Genomic DNA, 17,436 nt, shown 5'->3' with positions numbered 1-17,436 from the left:
GTTTATTTAAAGATTTTATTCAAGTAGCAAACATAGAAAGCTCACCCTCACACGAGAGGTGTCTAAAGAATACAGATTCTAAATTTTAATGAAAAAGATGCATTTTCTCATTCCGTTCAACTTCATGCTACTTCGTATGGTGAGGCTGCAGCCATTTCCTCTGAACTCTGAGCAGGATCCTTATTCTAGTTACCTGTTTGAACTGACTCTGCAGGTCACAGGACAATTTTGTGACATCGTACATCGTACATGACATCAATGTTTATGTGATAGATTAAGGGCTGCATGACAGATTCAGGCAAGCAAGCTGTTACTCAAACGTCTCATATTTTTAAATTGCTGTACTTGATCAAATCCACTTTTTAATAGCATCAGCTGCCTTTAAAAGTATTTTCTATTTTTTTTTGTAAATAAATTAAATCAAACGTACAGTAGTGCATCATAAGTTGGAAAACACTTTGGAAAATCAAAACTAATTCAGGTAACCTTTTTTTCCCCCTTTTGCTTCATACATATATTTTTTCAATATTATTAAATGCTTGTATGCATGGGCAGATATATATTGTTTGTAAAATTAAGTTTTAAGTACTAAATATCCAAAAGGTCATGGGGACCATGAAGCTGCGTTGGCAAACATAAGACTATCCTGTGTGTTTTGTTTTGATTACAACTCTAAATGTTCTGGTTTCTTTTGTGACCCCCCTGAAGGAATTGCTGATGCAATCTTGGAGTCATTCTAGGAAGATTTGGGTCTTTCCTGCAAAGTTTTACCACTGCATCATACTTTCTCCAGTTAATAGTTTTTTGCTGGTATTCCCTGCTAATAAACCCTGTCTAGATTATTAAATTATCTTTCTGTCAACTTTTTTTGTTTTAAACAAGTTCTGGTTCAATCATTTCTTGTTTCTACATGTCTGGCAGTTATCAGGCCAAGAGGATTTTAAACTTTGTCATCTAGAATCTATGTTGTTTAACCAAAGTTAATTTGTGAGTTTACAAGTGGGTGTTGAGTTTTCTAAAATAGGGCCTGGCTGGTTTAGTTTAATAACACACCCTTGTAGAGAATGATTTATTTTTCTGAAATAGGTTACCTTTGTCTAACAGAGTTTTTCCTCTCCACTGTTGTTACATGCATGCTTAGTGTGAGGGATTGCTGAAGAGTCAATGCAATCAGCTGGTTTTCCTTAGAAAACCAGTCAGACTGTATGATTTGGTTGAATTGTCTCTGTAAAGTGCAAATTAGATGACATGCTTTGTTAATTGGCGCTATATAAATAAATACAACTGAATTATTTAGAAATTAGATAATGGAAGAAACCTTCAAGGGGGGAAATAGTTTTTCACAGGACAATAGCCATAGACAAGATATTAAACTAAATTACACATCATCTTTATACAAACCCACTTTACAAAACTAGGGCTCATCAGAAGTTTCTTATGAGACAAGATACATTAAGAAACAGAGTGTAGGCAGCTAATACTATTTGTGTTTGATTTGAATTACTATGGTTAATTCAACATCCATTAATAAAGCAAGTCTTGATGCAGAAACAAAGTGTATTTTGACAATGTTTCAATAGTAGACACACACATGCATAGTTTTTATCCATCCTCTCATCCCCGTGTAGTGGTTCATACAGTGGTGCGAGCACAGTGAGGGCTCAGTATTTCTCTCTGTTTATCCAGTTCTGCTCATTGAAGTATCTCCCTCCGCTGTCAAGATTCAGGCCGTTTCTGTAGCAGTCTAGATTTGTGTGGAAGGACTTTCGGTTAGCGTAGGTTCCGAGACTGGTTTGGAAGGTCTCATGTCTGCCGCTACTAACATAAGTCTGATAGAAGTCGACCTTCCCTGTCTGACCTCCTGATTTCAGCCTGGGTTCATACAGGTCACTGCCTGCTCTGTTGCTGCTGTCGTACAGACCTTGATCTCCATACAGGCTGCCACTGTAATGCTCGCTCTTAGTGGTGCGGCGGCCCAGGCTTCTGTCATAATACTCTCTGTTTCTGGTTCGACCCAGACTGCCATCGTTAAGGTCCCTCTTTGCAGAGCGTCCCAAACTGCTATCATAGAAGTCCCGTGTGCCCCGGCGCCCCAGGCTGAGATCGTTCAGGTCAAAGTTCAGGAAGTCGCTCTCTGTGCTGGCAAGTGTCACGAAGCCACTCTCTGTGTCCCGGCCTCCCAGGTTGTCGTAATCTCCAGTTGGCGTGTCCGGAGAAGAGCACAAAAAGGAGGTGTTCTTTGTTTGGGGGCGAGCGGAAACAAGGTCGTCTTCCTTCTGGGAGCGGATAACGTTGTAGACATCTGTAGAAGTTGGACTGGGATCTGTTTGGCAAACTTCTGACTTCTGCTTGTTTTTCCTTCTGTTTCACACACATATATAATCAAACATCCAAAGCATTAATGTACAAAAGCAGACACAACATTTTTTCTTATAAAGCGAGTTAAACCCTTTGTGATGTGAATTTATAGGATGTTTGAATGTGTTTTAAAATCAGAAACGGTCAATTACAGATATTAGCCACTTTTGGCTCTAAAAGACCTTAAAAAGAAAGAAGAAAGAGAAAAAAAACAGAAAAAAACAAAAAAATGTTTCATTATATTATTAGTGAATACAGTAAAATCCTTAAGTTATGTGACAGATGGCAATGAATAACGCCCCCAAACCCTAAAACAAAAAAGTCAAGTTAAAGCCAGTGATAGTGCTCACTAACAGTTTTTGTGTTTTTTCTCAATACCATAAATTGCTTCTTTTTTTTTTTTTTTTTTCGTATTTAAAGGTATAATGGAGGATGTTCTTTTTCCGGGTGGATCATCAAAATAAGTGGTTTCTTCCTAATTTTGAATCATTCTGTTGATATGCAGCTGTCTAGTTATAAAAAAAAAAGAAGGGGCTTGGTGAGATTTTTTTTTTCTTAGAAGCATACATAGCCTAATTAATATAGTCTATTAACGTAAAAGAATATGCATGCATATGGTTTGGTTGTTACATGTCAGGTACGCCGGTCATTGACCTTGACCAAGACACCTTACTGTACAGTAGAACTGCAGTCAGTCCCTGGACTGGCATGGCTATCACTACCCCTTCATAGTTAGGGACTAATTTCACAATGAGATCAGCTTGCTAAATGTTTAAAGGGCAATATTAATGCCATTACTGTTAATACATATAGTAGACATTTTACACATTTAATAATAAAATGTCACATGGCATGGTATGAGGGGATGGTCATTTAAGAAGGGGGATGATTTTTTTTTAGGAAGGGGGATGCCATCCCCCCTCATCCCCCTCAACTCGAGTACTGGTGATACGCTTATGTAAGGTCATCATACATGCTCGTCCCCATTAGCAATTTTTTTCGGCACATGCGCACTTTCAGCCACATATGTGTGGTGAGCTACGGTTTCAGACAGTCGTTTGAAGCAAGCCTTTCTCAACGTGGATGTTTGAAAATGAGAGAGTGTCCTAAGAGAAAAATTTTCTATGAAGTGTTTGAGAAGAAAAGAAAGGCCTTAGAAGGACAACAGAAGGAAGACCCTGTTTTTGGGAGATTCTTTTACGCGATGGCGTACACTTAAAGCATTCCCACTGATGCCTCGGTTGCAAAGTTTCTGCTCAACAAGTTTTGCATGCTTTTGGAGAAATCCATTTCACATAACTGCTAGTAAAACGAGGAGAAATGGGCTCGTGCAAGCTCTTGCACACTTTAATAGGCGTTTCTGCTCTGGAGCGGGTACAGGTTTGGGCATGTGCATTTTTTTTTTTTTTTTTTTTTTTTTTTTTTTTTTAGGAGAAAGGGCAGGTCAACGTATCGCGAAAAGACTCCACTACACCTTTAAGTATAAAAACCAACAGCATTTTCTACATGAATGCTTGGGAAGATTAGGTGATTGATGGACTGCACTTACTTATATAGCATTATTTCAAGTTAGGGGACTCCAAAGTGCTTCAAACTACAATCTGTCATTCACCCATTTACAGACACACTCACACACTGATTGGGGTAAGCTATATTGTAGCCACAGCTGCCCTGGGGCACACTGACAGCAACAAGGCTTACGGGTCCTCTGGCCACCGCCAGTTGGCAGTTTGGCTGAAGTGTATTGATCAGACAATCAACATTAGAACCAGAGTCAGCATGGCATCATATGAGAAAATCTCACATGATAAAGTAGCAACACATTGACTTATTACAACTCACTTATTAAAACCTCGGTCCATCCCTCTACACTTGCTTGCTTGCACCACTTTCTATTTACTACAGCCTAGTGAAATATTAATGTTGATATTTTTAACAGTTTTCCATTTTGCATTGGCATTTTGCATTTAGGCTTTGTTAAAGTTACTGTTGTTTTTAATATTATAGTTTGTGTGTATTCCATGCAGGATAAGTAAATCCTTAGTCTAAAGACCACCACCAATGTCTAACCCCCCATGTCCAATTACATAGGATGTTTTGTTTTTAAAGAGATAAAACAGCAACTTTGCTGTAAAATCATTAGCTTCCTGTTTTCTTCGGACATCTTAGCTCCTCATTATGTCAGCCTACACCAACAACTTTTCTCCAAACTCCCTTTTAGTAAAGCTGTATAGAAAATTTGGTGTTTTAAGAGAGCTCAAATCCACTCTTGTTTCCTCAATCTATCCAACATTTACCTCTCTCTCTAATCAAAATTCCTCTGCTTCTATAATTTTGGATGATTTTTTTGTCCTAAAATATACATACATAATAACTATACAGCATCCCAGCTTAATTAAACAGACTTTCAAACAATGCTCAGCACAATTCATGGCCTTACAAAAAACAACAAAATGATTTTAATTCGAGAATAAATGTCAAATATGAAATTATCTTTTTGGCGTTACTTGAGAAATGCTGCAGGAAAAGGTTGAGCTATGGAGCATTTTAACATCTCTGTATAATAAATGTAAGTGGCTTTTAAAATCTGTTGGAAATTTAAAGCCAGGAAATATTGCCTCTTTAGCAACTGACTTTAGAATTGCCACATAAACAGGTTTGTTATCTTGTACAAATACGATGATAAGGAGGCTTCAATTTATTTTCAGTAGGCTGTATTGTTTCTTTTTTAAATGTTTATTTCCTCACCGTCTGAGCAGCACTTTGAAGCAGCAAACTCCCATCACTGTTAGCAGCAGCACAATGAGTGGGATGGTGGGAATGATGACGTAGACTAAATTCACAGCTATGAGAAGGAGAAAGATTTTCAGAGATAAACATTATGATTAATGTAGAATATTTGGCACTAAATGCAGACTTTGTTTGACCTGTCCTTCTATCTTGGTTGTTGTCCCTTGGATCCCATGGCAGAGCGGATGGAAGGAAGGCATCTGCAATGTAACGATGGCTCAAGCTTTGATTCTACATGCAATCCTTAAAGTAGTATAAATGTTCAATAACATTGTGCTGTGGTGTGATCTACCTTTCTGACTCGAGTTGGGGGAAACTGTGGATTCAATTGGCTTTTCTGGGGAAGAATATAGAAAAACATACATTAAGAAATGTTCAACGTAAAACAGCAGAGAGTGTGGTTCCAGCTGCACCTGCTGTGTATTTGCAGATAAAATTATTTTTGGTTTCACAGTTGTCATCATTCCATTGGAACATGTAGAGCCCACCGTGACCGGCAGGAGCCGATGGTTGGTGGTACATCACCACACACACTTCGTAGCCGCAGGACGGCTCATCAATGTGCCAGTTCCTGAAACACACAGATTGAGCACATTTAATGTCCTAAGCCAACATTTATATAGTTTGGACCGTTCTTCATTCTGTCACATCAAATTCTGAGACTTTGCAGCATGCTTTAAACATGTTCTTGTGAAAGGTAAACACAAAATTTGGCATAACTGTATAGGGACAAAGACAGAGATTTTCAAGAATTTCTTTAAAGTTGTCATTACTCATATAATCTGTTTTAATTGTTTTTTTTTCATAATCCACCTGACTGGTAAAAGGTATATTTTAGGACGGATGAAGTAAATGTAATAGAGTAGCATAATTAGGTACTGTTTTTAGGGATTTGTATTTAAATATTCTTTTGAAATATTTTTTACATTCACTCTACTATATTTGAACATTATAGTCATACCTTTTACTATAAAAAATGACTTCTAAAATATGCTTTTGCTATCTTTTGTTTATATTTTGTCTTACCTACATACTGTGAAATCATACACTTTGATCCCTTATGATAGGCGGTCATATGGTTGTGAGGACAAGAATGATCCCTTTTTTATCCTTGAACAGCTACAGGTGCTTGGTTCCAGGTACTTAGAAATTAACTTCCATAGAGAAAGCCCATATTCTTAACACAAAGTATATGTCAGATTAAATAATACTACTTATTCTTCAGTGATAGTATCTAGGTGTTACTTTATTGTATGCCTCGTACCATGTCCGTTGGTTGTGCTGTTCTTTTTACGTCTCTTTCCAGGTGATGAAGCAGACTGAAAATGTATTATCATTATCTCCCATTTATCTCCGCTTTGTTTCATCTTTTCTCCTTTTTTTCTGTTTTTCCTTTCCTGTTCTACCTACATTGCAATGTCCATATAATCTTTAAAACTCCCTGCATAATTATAATAAAGCAATTTATATGCATAAAACAAGCGGAAAACTATGGCAATAGCCCTACTGCTCCACTTGTGAAAGTAAAATCTGTTGGGCTCTTTTTGGCATCAAGACAATTATTCTTATCGCCACATCGCCAGACAGGACACTGTTTGAAAAAAAATAATAATAATAATTTTCCCCTTTTTTTGTACCTTTTTGCGCTGTGTTAAGACTTATTCCACAATTCTGAGCACACTATAGACTTGGTGTAAGGGTTTTTAGAAACAACATATATACTATGCTGCATTTTTGCTACTGTTAATGATGGGTACATTTAACCAGAATGTTACTAGATCTAATCCCAGCCTGAACACATATCGTCGTTGCAACCCTGGGAAAGCTTCCCATCCAGGAAGCTTTTTCAATCCAAAGTCTCTGGATTAGCATTGACTTCCAAGCATTATAGAATAGCCCAACAAGGCCTTATTATGGGTTGGAAAGTCTGCAAATTCAAAATCCAAAATAATTTACAAGTTTTCTAAGCCATAACAAGGAAAAAGATCTTCAAAATTGGAAAACAAATTTCCAGTGGTTTGCTTTTTAACTTTTTAAACTTTTTTGGAATTACTATGACCTGGATGACTGAGATTCTTCACCAGCAACCCTGGGCAAGATGCCTTACCCAACATGCCCATGTTAGGATGTAAGGGATTTGGGGACCACTGTTGCAAATACAACTCAGAGGAGTTAATAAAAAATGCCTCAAATTGTAAAGCATCTTTGAGTGTCTAGAAAAGCGCCATATAAGACTACATGTGTAGGTTACTGATCTGTCCAATATGACATCCTCTAGTACTCAAGTAATAACTTGACAAAGTACTTTTATCAGTGTAGGACCTGTAATCTGTCTCAAGTCTTGACTCAAGAAACTGGGTACATTGTCCACTACTTGTAATAGGTATAGTTTGCTAAACTACAATGCCAGATCCTAATAGGGTGTGCAGCAGAAACTCATTTTAGTTGAGAAAATTTTTATTTTTCCCCAGCTTTTTTATTGTCATTACACTGTCAAAAGTCCAGAGCAACAAAATGACCTTTCTGCATTTAACCCATTCCCTTGGGGAGCAGTGGGCTACCATTATGCGGCGCCCAGGGAGCAGTGTGGGGTTAAGAGTCTTTGCTCAGGCACCCAGAGTTGCAATCTGTGGGGCTCAAACTCAGAACCTCAGGATTCCAAGCTCTGTGCCCTAACCACCAGCCTTCTACTCTGTATCTCTCTGTTCCAGTATCATCCATGTATCCTGTACACTTAATTTTTTTTAAAGAATAGTAGAAGTCAGTTAGAATAGTTCTACTGTTAATTAAGTCTTCATGCTTTCAGCTTGGATTAATTCATTTAGACAAAGGGTTTCTGTTTGTTAATACAGCTTAAATCCTGTCCAGGAAACAATAACTGCTATAAAAGCCACAATTTCTCAATAAAGAAAAAACAAGAATGATTAGAAAACATAAACAAACCATTTTCATAACCCGTCTCTTGCAAATTTCTGTTTTTGTTGCCAAATTGAACTCACTGTTGGCAGCAGTGCAGGTATTGTCATGCTGATTAATGGTTGCTATTGTGTTTGACTGCATTAGTGTTTGATTTGTACCGAATTCTACAGCTACTGAGTGGGTGTTTCACACAAAGATGGTTAGCCATCTGTATTGTTCCCCAGCTTGGAGAGTGGGGGATTTGTATTTAAAGGTTTTTAAGGAGTTCATGTCATTCAGATAAGAAATTGCAGCAGCAGACTGTCAGACGGGGCAGACTCACTCAGAGTCTCAGCCAGCAATCTTTTAGGAAAAGGATAAAAGAGTGCGTTCCAGCTATCAAGGAAATATCCTATTCTTCCTCCCTGGAAGAGTGTCCTCGTGGTTTTTCAATGATAAGTCCTAAATGATGGAAATGTCTGGATTCAGCTGCAGCAGACCAGATCATTGCACTGCAGATAACCTGAGGAGTTTGGTTGTCTTCATGGTCCAAAGAAGTTTTCACAAAAAAATAAGTTGTTTGGATTAAAAACTGCAGATTTTCATCTTTGCTTTTTGATGATGGTTCCATGGATTTCCTTAAGGAGTTACTTTTCGCAGGTATGGAAGTCAATCACAGCTGACTGTTAAGCGAGTAAGATGATATTCAGCGGCTCTGAGTTTGAAGCCAGGGATTTGCTCCATCCAGGTGAGGTGTTTGTCTTTGTTTCAATCAAAGGAGTTCAAGCACCTTAGTTTATGATTCACAGACTGGAGCTGGTCTGCTGTAATAAATGCCCAGTATATTAAAGAAAGAACTGAGCGAAAATGCAAAGCTCTCAATTTACTAATCTCTCTGCATGCTAATCTTAACCTGTTCATGAGATTAATAGACTAAAGAGGAGCTTTGTCATCTGGGGACATCTTGGAGTAGAGTTGCTGCAGTAACATATTGGTGTCTGTTTTTCGTTTAGATGTTTTTTTTGGCATGTTGTGAAGGAAAGCTTCTTTACCTCTCTATTTTCCAAATGCATTGCGATCCAGGACAAACCGGAGGGTGTAAGGGAATTCAAGATTTTAAGGAAATTTAGATTAGAGAAAGACAATTGATTGTTGGAGATCTAAGGATCTTTTATTTGGGACATCTGCTCTGTTTGTCAAGACAACTTCATATGCTAGAATCATTTCTGCATTAAACAAAAAACTGAAATAAGTGAAGAAGAATGTATGACTGTTCAGAGCTAATGAAATAACAGGAATTGAATTGTAAAAACCCTCCTTTCCTACCTAAATGTGGATTTGCTTCCGTCTAGCCAGTAGTACTGAGACGAGCACTCCGAGCTGCTGTCCTGGTGCCCCTGTCCACGCCGAAGCCCTATCCAGAAGTCTCCATCCATGGGTCGGAGATCGCTGATGAGCTGCTCTATGACCTTCTGCTCAGACGCAGACTCGATGCTCAGCAGCTGGCCTCCATCTCGCTTGCAAGCGCTCTCTGCTTCTTGAAAGTTCAGCTTCCAGCGCAGCTCAGAGAAATAGGCCAGCTTGTAACACGGTTTCCCATTTCCTGCCTTGCACACTCGCTGGCCTGGAAAGATAAAGAAAAAGGTGATCTCAGTGTATTTCTGTCATCAGCTAAACATACTAAGATACATTTAGAAAATGTTGTCTACATACCCCTCGCTTCAAATATGTCTGCTTTAGTAATAAAAGTTCAGTTTAGAGTTCAGAAGCCAAAACATAAGAAAAAAAAACTGATTATCAAATGAATTCAAATGTTTTTGACTCTGTGCTGTTTTGTATACAGTATTTAAGAGATTAGTTTACCTGTGATCAGACTTGCTGCTGAGGATGGATGAAGACAAATGAACAGAAGAAGAAAAGTAATGATCACCAGGTCCATCTTCATTTACTGTCTTTAGAATACTTCAAGAACTTTCATTTCCATTCATCTGTCTGGTTAGTGTAAAGAAACCCAGATTAAATCCACTTGAACTCCACAAGATAATTAATAGAAAAACTTCTGTAAAGGTTGAAATTAACAGATAAAAAGTATTTTTGAAACAACAGCCAGGAAAGCAAGACTCCAGTTGTATCTACTGTAAAAGACTGCGTGATCCAAAGGGAGGAGCACAGGGAGAGGGGAGGAGAAAGAGACTGCGTGTTTTGGAGGGGGGCTGTAATCTGTTAAAAGCAGTCTTAATGATAAGAGAAGAGGCTACATTGATCGCAGGACATCCAATCGCCCAAGTGCTTCTCATTGTAAACGCTGACAAGAGGCAGATTTCTCTCATTCCTTTATTACTTAAGCTTTCGATATTATCATTACCGAAGGGTTACATGAAAATGATCTCCATTAATTCGATCAGGGATCATTTAAAACATTCTCAGCTGCAGCGTTTGTATTCTTTGCAAAGCGGCACAGACATTTGTTTGACACCTAAATCTTCTGTTGAATGATAAAGTATGAAAGATGAGAAATGCTCTTTAAATACCTGGATACATGTGTCAATATTTGATTTAGATGCATTACCTCAGTCTTTAATGCATGACTTCACCGTTTCAAATGAAACCTGGTCTTCTTTAAATCAATATGCGGAGCTCAAATGAAACAGAAGCTAAATCAGTCGTTAACTTCAGAGGAACCAGTCTGTGTTCTAATCGGAAAGAATCCTCACTGTTAGCAGGAAGGTCCGCTAAGGTGAAGACTTTTTAAGGTTTCTTTTTTTTTATGCAATTAGAAATAAAAATAAGGAAAAAGCTGTTTTTCTTTGGTTAATTCTGCAGAAACCTCTTCTGTTAAACTCATCTTTTATCGCAGCAACATAATCTCAAACTAAAAACTGCTTACCTGACTATTTTTTCATTGGGAGGCCTTTCAGATGTCAAGAGAAATGGCTTCAAGTTTCAATGCAAACTTCACTTTTTTGGTATCTGAGAAGTTTTATCATCAATCCTGGACATTGGAGAAAAAATTTAGACGCAAAGGCACATTACTACTTATTGGTGTTACTGTACCACTATTGCAAACAAATGCTACACCATTGGGGTTGAAAGTTAATTTGCTGCTCAATGTATTTAGGAGGAATCAAGCAAGCTGGAAGACAATAATATTAATAATAATAATAATAACTGTTACTAAGGGACTCAAATGCCATCTTGGCTGTGTACACAATACAAATGTTTTGTTGCATATTTGCAATAATTTGCATCAAGGGTTAAGGTCTGATTATTTTTTTTATATCTCTCTGAATGATTTTCTTCCTCCTTATGCTCTGAATCATCTGCTAGATTTATCTTTCAAAAGTATAGGTTGTTGTTTGTGTTTTTATCCATTTGATACTTTTCTAGGGCTGTTCTGTTTTCAAAAGTTAAACTACAAGTATTACCTACATGTTGATAAAAGACTTAATCAACTGTTCTTGGGAGAACGATTATTCCCCTGTTTCCATACAAGCATAGGTCAATATTAACACCGCTCTGGGTTTGTTTTACAATTTGCATTAATTGTACAGGGATAACATATTTGGGAAAATAAATTGGGCATAAGTTCTTTTGTAATTAATGTGTATGTTGGTAGCATTCTAAACCTACTTTTTATAAAGCACTATTTAAAAATTCATCTACAGTGATTGTCTGCTTGTTTTTTATTCTCCATTGCTCTGTATTTACTACCCTCTGTCTTCTCATTAATTCTGATTGGCTTCTTGCCCGCACTGGAGAAAAGCTTTACCACAGCATGATGTTGCCATCACCATGGCTCAATATAATGTCTTTTTCATGTTTTTCTTGCTATGGGATTGTGTTTTCAGGGATATATGAAAAATGATGGTTGTTTAATAATTTTCAGAAAAAGAAACAAACAAAAACTTTCACACTGATACTGAATTGCACTATTTTTACATTACATTACAAATCTATCTAGGAGATATTAGGAAAGAATAGAAAATATGTTTGTAATCATGCACTGCTTTGTGTCAGGTGGGTAGTGACTAGTAGCATTTACTCAGTTCAATTTAGCCGAGTAACATTTTGAAAATATACATTTAGGAGTAGTTTCACTGTACTTCCTATTTTTACTATAGTAATACTCTTGTGAAGTGTCACACCTCCTTCTAGAGTAAAATTTCTGGATGCTCTTTCAGCTTTAAATAACAAGCTATACTGAGATCAGGTGAATATACAGTTAACAGTATATATTGTTAGTGTGATTTTTTTACCCTGTCCTACTAAAACATATACAACTCTTACTGTAAGGATTGATTTTATAAGAAAAAAATGGATTCCCAGAAATTACTTCTGCATGAGTTTGTTCTTTATAATAAAGACATTTTTTTTTGTATTTGTGACCTTATGAAGGTTTGTGTTTCTTAAAAAGAAAAGGTGCAAAAGAGTTTCTGCAAGCATAACAAATCTCTGAAGATTGTGCTAAGGGATTTGCATTTGAATTTCAGTTTCAGCAATTTTTTCTTTTTTTTTTGCATGTTTGCCTTCGAGCAAATAAATGACTGGAGTAAAAAATTGTTTCATGTCAAAAAAAAAAATATAATATTGAAAAGCACTGCAAAGAAACCTAGGGGTGGGAGGGGTTAACAGCGCATCGCTTACTCCTCCCTTAATTACCGGTAACTATTCATTTTTTACTTTTTTGTAGCACTTTCGAAATAGGCCACCTTTGTAAAGTGCTCTATAAATATCTTTAGTATTATAAATATTATTTTTAGAAATCACTATTACCTCCAGCTACAGGATTTAGAACCTTACCTTTCTTTATAATGACTCTCTGCTGCGTGAAGGACACACATCCTGCTCATAATGATGGACGGAACTAAAACAATTTGCAAAGCTAAACATTTGTGCAGCAATCTTTGTAGACCACCTGCCAGATGCCTAATTACTGCACACAAAAAAACCTTTGCAATTTAACACCAGAACTTACCAAATACCAGAACTTGAACATGTCTAATTGCATTATTTTAAAACCTAATCCAACAATTACTTAGAACTTGAGTGATGTTTTTAACAAAATACGTTTTATTTGAGTAATTTGTAGGATGGCTACTTTTACTTTTTCTTAAGTAAGGAAATAGTGCTACTCCTGAGGGCGGTCTTTGGGTACACACATCTGCCGTATGTTTGTTTGTTAACAAGAATTTCAAGAAAATACATCAAGGCTTGACAAATGTGGAAAAAAATAACAGTTGCTCGATGTGCACCATGTATGCACAGCCGTAAGCCAGTAGTTGCCCCAAACCTCTATTATCTGATGTTTAATTTTACAACAACAAAAAAAAGAGTTGTCACAAAGAATTGCAATGTTTATCCATATAATGTCATTTTCAAGCAGCATGATCAACAGAAGATGTGCATTCAGTGCATGCAATCTTCTTCTTTAGAGCTCAAAAGAGGGGGAAAATGTGTATGCATGCAGTTCCTAATGGCAGCAATTTCTAAAATGGCCCATAAGGTTGATTTAGGGCTCTCAGTGAGACAGATCAGCCAGAGTTTAAACAGCAGGATGCTTCATCAGGAATATGCTGTGTGTGCTTGCAGCGGAAAGCCAGCAAAGAGAGGAGGGAGTCAAGCTGCCCTGAAATTACCGTCCCTCGTGCATGCAGCTCTATCCAAACACCGCTAATCAGTTTAGGTGTAGATTGATTACAGTGAAAGCCAGGGGTTCAGCTTTGGTTAAATTGAAGGAGGGGTATGAGGCAGCAGTGAGCCGGATAGAAAAGAAGAGAGTGAGGGAGGTTAGTGGGCGCCCAGGAGGGATTCAATAAGCAGTGGACCTTAGTTTAAATGTCCTCCTAGTTTATGGCATCTGAGACCTGGAGAAGCTTTCATTCAATTAAGCCTCTGCCATTTGTCCATCATCTCACATAGTCTGTCTTTGTCTGGCTCTACTGCTACCCCCTCTCATCCTACTGACCTCTTCCCTCTGTCTTAAGTAGTTAAAGGGAAACCAAATAAATGTTCCCAAGGGGAACCACATCCTACCCCTATACAGTAGCTGCACACACACAAAAGCAGGGGTTCAACATTGACGTTGAAATGTCCCTATTTTTCTATGTTGCTGTAGCGGCCAGTATGCATTAGCACAGCGGTTTGTAAAGTGTTATTTCTTTATTGAAAGCCGGGTGGTTATGTGGTAAAATGAAATCATTTAAAGCAATAAAATAGCTCCAACCACAATAAATCATTCTTGATGTAATTGCCTTGTTTGTGTCAGGCCTGTAAAATTACAACAGCTGACAAATTCAGTACCTTTTCATCTTTAAGCCATAAAGAGAAAACAAAAAACCTAATTACACTAAAGAATAAGTCTCCACTAAATTTAATTTAAATGATCTGGATGTGGCACACGGCCAAATGGAGTGTCCGCATTGCGTAAATCTGCACCGGGAGCTGGAAATGGGGCTTGAGTCACTGACCCTGAGGGGGGCTGAGCTGGACAGCTTCATCAGCAAGAGCTGAGCAGCCATAAAAGAGTTTTGATGAAACCTTTTAAGGGCTGGGGCAATTCTCTAAAGTGGTCCCTTTTTCCATTTTCAGTTTTGGAAAAGACACTTATTTACAAACCTTTTGATTTAAAGAAAAAAAAAAAGATTATTAGAAAGTTAGGTTTTACAGCAAACTCCTTCTCTTATGTCCATATAGATAAGAGACATTTTTTTCAAATACATTGACAAAATGAATGTGAAAAGAATATTGCCAAGTAAGCAAGAAGTAAGTACAACTTACTATACCGAGAAATAAAAGATTTTTATTGAAAGGATAAAAATGAATGAAATAAATTCAGAATTATAATGATAATCATGTTCGAACAAAATAAATAATCTATAACTGCTTTTAAATTAATCCAGACTCTTAGGAGGACATAGATTTAACAGCCTGGAAAAGAGTGATGGCCTGAAATTTTAAACCATGTCCTTGGAACTCTCAGTAGGTTTTGTTTGAAAGACGTGAAGAGTTGAGTTAGAGTATGTGATTTTAAATAAATCAGTGGTTCAGGAAGTAGCTTAAACATATAGGTCACTAAAATCTAAACACAGGAGTTTAATGATTATAAAAGGAACAAGTAATCTACCCAGTTGTATTTAAGATTTCAACAGCAGAAGTTTTGAATCAACATGTTTACTGCATGTAAATGCCAAATCAGGTTCCAAAACTGTATTTTTTAACTAGCTTGTAGTTTAATTTAGGCATTAAATTTATACAGTTTAAAGAACTGGGAATCCTTAATTGAGCTTCACAGCTGAATGGCATGTACCAGAAAGAGATTGAGGATACTATCATAATAAACATTTATCTTTACCATGCGTCTAGAAAAAATGATAAGCCCAAAAATAGCCACTAGACATATTGTTTATAAGAAGAATCATTCATGGTGTGATTTATACAAATACTGAGGCTTCCATTTAAAAGAGAATCCTGAATCGTTCTAAATCCATTCCACATTTATTATAAAACCTATTTAATAGGATGATGAGACTGGTAGTGTCAAAGGCATTGAATGCCCAGAGTCTGAACCAACATTCCTTATGCACTTCATGATAAATCAGATACAAATTTAGGACAATATGATCTTGTTTTTTTTATTTTTTTATATGTTATTTATTAACTTTATTATTCCCCATACATAAGAAAATGTAGGAAGTGTGTGGAAGATCTACCTCTATATCAGCTAAATGGATTAGTACTCTGGTCAGAATATCTCCTGGTCCCATGTTGTTTCGTTTGCCAACTTCCTGTTATAACTACCAGCAATCCATCATAGAGATTAATACATATTTATTAAAACCTGGAAAAAATACCCAAATTAGACTTAACTTCTGTAATATCCAGCAAAACCCTGAAAAGATTGCAGCTCTTTAAGGTGCAACTCTAGATTGCAACTTATCTGATAATAGCCTGATTTTAAATCCAGCACAGTAAACCATTTGGACCCTGTCAAAGCACAAAATAATTCCTCCAAATTAGGAAGGACATATGAATCTTTGATAGTTTGAAGATTTAGTTCCCTGTAGTCTATGCATTGCCGGACAGAATTGTTAAATTTACGAACAACAACTACTGGAAAATGGTGATTTGGACTCTCTTATGATGCCAGCTTCGAGCAAGTCCTTAAGATGTTCACGGATTGCTTTGAGATCTTGGGGATGGATTTGCCTTGTGCTGTTTAAAAGGTGTCTCATCATGAAGTTTAAGGGTATGTTTAACTCATCTGTGAAGCCAAAATCCATATCATGACAGAATACATCGGGCATGTTGTTCAATTTGTTAATAATATGTTCTTTCCACTCGGGTGGAAGGGCAGAGTCTCCAAAGTTAATCTCCAGAGTGGTGTGCTGTGAAATTTGAGATGTGATTTGCTGTGACAAAACAGCAGGTGCTGACCCAATGTCTCCAATAATGATTAAAGGTGATATGGACACCTCTTCACCTCATCTTTCTCTGATGCATTCTTCATGGTTACTGGGACTTTGTATGGTGGATGTGGTGTTAGTGTAATAAAAAAATTTGAACGCAGATGGGGTGTTCAATAATGGCACAGTTATCTACAGATGGAGGGGTGATTTTAAAAGAACCCTCCAGGACAATGGTTTGGCCAGATGAAATAAGGACTGGGGTGGTGCTTAACAGCATGACAGTTCCTGCATTGCCTGATTTATTCTGCTGGTGCCTTAGCTGTAGCAGCTTTAGGACCGCTCAATACCCTTGGGCAAAGGGCTGAAAATGTACATGGTCTCTAGGGATGGGAATCAAAAACCGGGTCCTGTTCAGAACCGGTTCTGTGTGTTCCAATTCCATAGCACAGTTTGGCAGCTCGCTTAACGGTTCTCTAAATGGTTCCAGGCAGCAGCAGAGCCTAGCACTGGGAAACACATGACTTACGTCACGTTTTCCATGTAAGTTACATCACAATTTTTATGCAAGTTACGCACACAGCATTCAGTAAGCAAGTATGACGTGACTAGGCGTAGGTCTAGAAAAGCAAAAAACCAAAAAACAAAAATGGCACCCCATTAGGTAAAGTGATCAAAAGTTTGGATGTAAAGTGGCAATAACATCCGCAGGAGGAAATACATCCAACATGCAGAAACAATTGTGCACACAACATGGCATACATTTTAACGAATGCCGTGTTTTTGATGCTTCCGGACAGAAGCTAAAGTTACAACCAGCATGGAAGGCAACTCTGGTGGTAAGTAGCTAGTTTTATATCCCTGGCTGTGCTTAATGTGGTTCCTAGTAAATCATAAGCAATTTCTGGAAATTCACCACTTTTCTACCTCTCTTTGGGGTTATTAAACATGCTACGAAGTTGCTCCGCAGTTCCGGGAGCGAGAGAAA

General features: G+C 37.4%; 1 protein-coding gene across 3 annotated transcripts; it reads right to left on the bottom strand.

The window, feature by feature from the left end:
* Positions 1 to 254: 254 nt before the first annotated feature.
* On the bottom strand, positions 255 to 10,213 carry layna (layilin a). Of its 3 annotated transcripts, none has more exons than XM_038274007.1 (8): positions 9,910 to 10,213; positions 9,760 to 9,777; positions 9,373 to 9,670; positions 5,562 to 5,719; positions 5,441 to 5,485; positions 5,286 to 5,348; positions 5,107 to 5,203; positions 255 to 2,361 (listed from the first exon to the last, which is right to left on the bottom strand). In XM_038274007.1, exons 1-8 carry the CDS (start codon positions 9,989 to 9,991, stop codon positions 1,662 to 1,664), a joined length of 1,461 nt encoding a protein of 486 aa, XP_038129935.1. In that variant the 5' UTR covers positions 9,992 to 10,213; the 3' UTR covers positions 255 to 1,661. The 3 variants fall into 3 exon arrangements, with proteins under 3 accessions (XP_038129935.1, XP_038129934.1, XP_038129936.1); XM_038274006.1 differs by having other exon boundaries at positions 9,760 to 9,780; positions 9,910 to 10,212; XM_038274008.1 differs by lacking the exon at positions 9,760 to 9,777.
* Between the last annotated feature and the right edge of the window lie 7,223 nt (positions 10,214 to 17,436).

This window comes from Cyprinodon tularosa, unplaced genomic scaffold (assembly GCF_016077235.1).
Source record: "Cyprinodon tularosa strain WSP-4 unplaced genomic scaffold, ASM1607723v1 ctg9, whole genome shotgun sequence".
NCBI lineage: Eukaryota > Metazoa > Chordata > Actinopteri > Cyprinodontiformes > Cyprinodontidae > Cyprinodon > Cyprinodon tularosa.
Note: the sequence above shows the minus strand (reverse complement) of the source record. Positions and strands in the feature narration are given on the sequence as shown.